This window comes from Acyrthosiphon pisum, chromosome A1 (genome assembly GCF_005508785.2).
Source record: "Acyrthosiphon pisum isolate AL4f chromosome A1, pea_aphid_22Mar2018_4r6ur, whole genome shotgun sequence".
NCBI classification, from domain to species: Eukaryota; Metazoa; Arthropoda; class Insecta; order Hemiptera; family Aphididae; genus Acyrthosiphon; species Acyrthosiphon pisum.
The window spans coordinates 76,766,931-76,770,323 of NC_042494.1; the positions used below are offsets into that span (position 1 = coordinate 76,766,931).

Here is a 3,393-nt window from a genome sequence, read left to right on the forward strand (position 1 = left end):
TACATTCATCACTTCGTTCAGAATCTAAAACTATTAAAATTGGAAACTTTTTTTTTTTTTATTTTTACATGATATTTACAATCTATTCAAAGAACAATAAGCAAATTAGATAAGAGTATTAAAGAAACATGAGTAATATGACGGAAGAAGCCACCCATCGATGACACTACCTATTTTGTTTACAGTTTAAGAGGGAAAAATTTGAACTAGGATTCAGGCATTTAGCAGGTCACGACACCAATTACGTTTGAGACGTCTGACGGGGTTACCCGGAATCGAAGGGACTGCAAGGTTTTTTATAAGAGGGTTAGGATGATTCAGTAAATTTGATAAATTTTGTCAAGATTTTAACTTCAAATGCTTATAAAAAAAAATTGTACCTATGTATTTGTAATATTTTTCAACTGCTATTGTAACAATGTGTCAGGAGCCCTGTATTAATTTTTTACACTTTTTGGCCCAATAGATAAAACTTTATTGATATTTATAGAAAAAAAAACTAAAAAAAATTGGAAACTTACAATGTCTGTAAACAGCTCAAAAAGAGTCAAATTATTTTCAAAATTTTATCGCATATAGGAAATGCTAATATAAACATTCAGTAAAATTTTCATGTATCTACAGTCATTCGTTTTTGAATTACAACAAAATAAGAAAATCGTTACGTAAGAAATCGAGTGAATATCAAATGTTGTAAAAATATGAATTTCAAACGCTCATAAAAATTTAATTTGAGTTTCTTATAGACATTTTTTTTTTTTGATAAAGGTAGATAATCTTATAAGGAATCTTGTATTACATTTTAAAATCTTAGATTTAAAAAGAAAAATTTTTACGAATTCTTAACTCAAAATAATTTGCTAATTTTTTCATATTTTGTCAATTTTTGAACTTTAAATGCTTATAAAAAAAAACTGTGACTAAGGATTTTTAATATTTTTCATCTGCTTTTGAAACAATATACTAGGAGCCTTTTATTAAATTTTCAAGCTTTTTTAATCAACAAATAAAATTTTATTGATATTTTTAGAAAAAAAACTAAAAAAAATGAAAACTGACAATGTCCGTAAAGAGCTCAAAATAAGTCAAAATAATTTGAAAATGTTATGGTGTATAGAAAATGCTAATATAAACATTCAGTCAAAATTTCATGTATCTACGGTCATTTTTTTTAAAGTTACACCAAAAACCAAATTCACCAAAAAACCAAATTTTGTGAAAAATCGATTTTGCTTAAAAATTACCGTTTTTCCTTAATTTTTCTTTTGTTTTTCCCGGCGCTTTTGAAAATTACTGGGAATTTTAAATTTTGACCTCCCCGATGCACCAACGACATTCACTTTCCAATCGAACAAGATACTGAAGTTGAAAATCGAAGCATTATTTCGACTACTTATCGTGTACACAGACACAAAAAAAAATAACACACATCATTCTAAAATCAATACATTCATCGTTCCACTCAGAATCTAAGATACATACGTTTAAAACTGTATTGTCTTAATCCAATAACCCAAAATATTAATCCGAGGTTTTCTAACGATTAACGATTAACACTAAATTTACAGATTACCATAATATCAAGTATAATGTATCGTGTATAAAAATAAAAGATAACTCGTTTTTTTAAGATCCTATATAGAAGAGCGATTAAATACCAAATTTTGTATGGGTAAGAATTGAAGCTCTGGTTCATTCAGTAAAATATTACCTAACCATAATGTAAATTTCATACGAACGGTTATTTGGATACGTGTCACGTGTGATAGGTATATGGTTAACGAACGCCGAACGGAACAATATTATTTACCAGTATTGACGAGGAAGTACGGCTCTATGCTGTCCAAGTCGTTGTTCCTAAGATGAAGTGTCGACAACCTAGATCGGTTGATAGCCGGTGGTATCCGTGGAAAGTACACATCAACACAGTGCACTTCGCCCAAGCTGTCGTACGACTTGGTGCACGAACACAGAGGATTGAACGAACACGGCTGGAAGTCTTGCAAAAAACTTTCAGCTTCCGCGCGGGACATCCATAACACCGAAAGTGCGAATATTATAAATAGGTAACCGGTGTTCATGACAGTCTGTAATCAAATAATAAACTATTGATTTTAGCATTTTTCCTATATTATTTTAAAGTCATGAATATATGCATGTATAATGAATAAGGCTCAGAAGTTATATATAGGAGCTATAAAAGGAAAAAATCGTTCAAAATTCCAAAAAAAAAACCATTTTATGTTTATTTATTTATTTATTTATTTATGAACGGGCTAAGAGCTCAATAGTACAAAATATTAATTTGCACTAAAAAAAATGGAAAATATGGAAAAATAAATTTATAATATTTCAATTATGGCAGAAAACTAATTGCCATTTTGAAATTGTATTGAACTGAAAAAAATGTTTAAAAATTTATTCGAAAAGATAGTACATCAGAATATTAGCGCGATAGAGATTAAATGCACATCGAACCGTTGTCGTTAAAATTTAACAGTTAAATTAATAGTCAACTGCGACGATAACAATAAATATACTTATATGTAGAAAATATAAATATAAATATGCATAATATTATGCGTGTGAAAAACAAAAAATATACAATTTTCCCCTAAAATTGATGAAATAGGCAAGATATGAATTTTCAATTTTCAATATATGAACTCACCATTGCATAGTTCAAATTTCTAGCTTGGTCTGCTATAAATCGAGAGCATATATAGAATAATATGCGACTCCTACAACTCCCAAGCCCTAATAATGAATAATACATTGGGTATAGAATACTCGATTAAGTCGATTACATGCATGCGTCACTAACGTCTTAGAAGTTAGAAGGCGAACGTATGAGTTCAAAATATGTTTTTAAGAATATATAAATGCAACCGGAAGTACTATATATGTGTACGACAAAAAGTGAAACAAACAAGTAATGTATCTCACTGTTGCACAATTCTTAAAAAATAATTGATGTTAAATGAATGATTAAAATGAAAAGCAAAGGTCATGATGTACAATGATGACGTAGTCATTAAGATATTTTTCAGCGGATAAATTTAATAATAAAAACAGAACATCACAAGTTGAGTTAGAATACCAGATATAGGTAGACATAATGAAATATTAATAATACATCTACGAAGAGTATACGCTAACACAGTACAAACGTTAATCGTTGTAAATTAGGTATTAAATAACAATACACCACTTGGTTGTACATGTTGTTATTGTATTTGATGACACCCCAAAGCTATCCTTATCTTGTTTTGCCTTATTCTTATAATATACTATATATTTCTTATTGTATTAATCGTGTACAGATTGTAAATATTCGTTTTTAACTATTGATAAAAATTTTATATGCAGCAGTGGCGGATTTACAGGGGGGGG

General features: G+C 28.9%; 1 protein-coding gene across 2 annotated transcripts in view; it reads right to left on the reverse strand.

Annotated features, from left to right (window-relative positions):
- LOC100160311 (chaoptin) overlaps positions 1-3,393 on the reverse strand; it is a 17,310-nt gene that overhangs the window by 11,052 nt on the left and 2,865 nt on the right. The window contains exons 1-2 of one of the 2 annotated variants that reach the window (XM_016803020.2): positions 2,672-2,866; positions 1,811-2,087 (exon numbers count right to left, since the gene is read on the reverse strand). In XM_016803020.2, the coding sequence (XP_016658509.1) occupies positions 1,811-2,087; positions 2,672-2,776 (382 nt within the window). In that variant the 5' untranslated portion in view covers positions 2,777-2,866. Of the gene's footprint in view, positions 1-1,810; positions 2,088-2,671; positions 2,867-3,393 lie in introns of those variants that run through there. The other variant, XM_001946052.5, reaches the window with a different exon arrangement.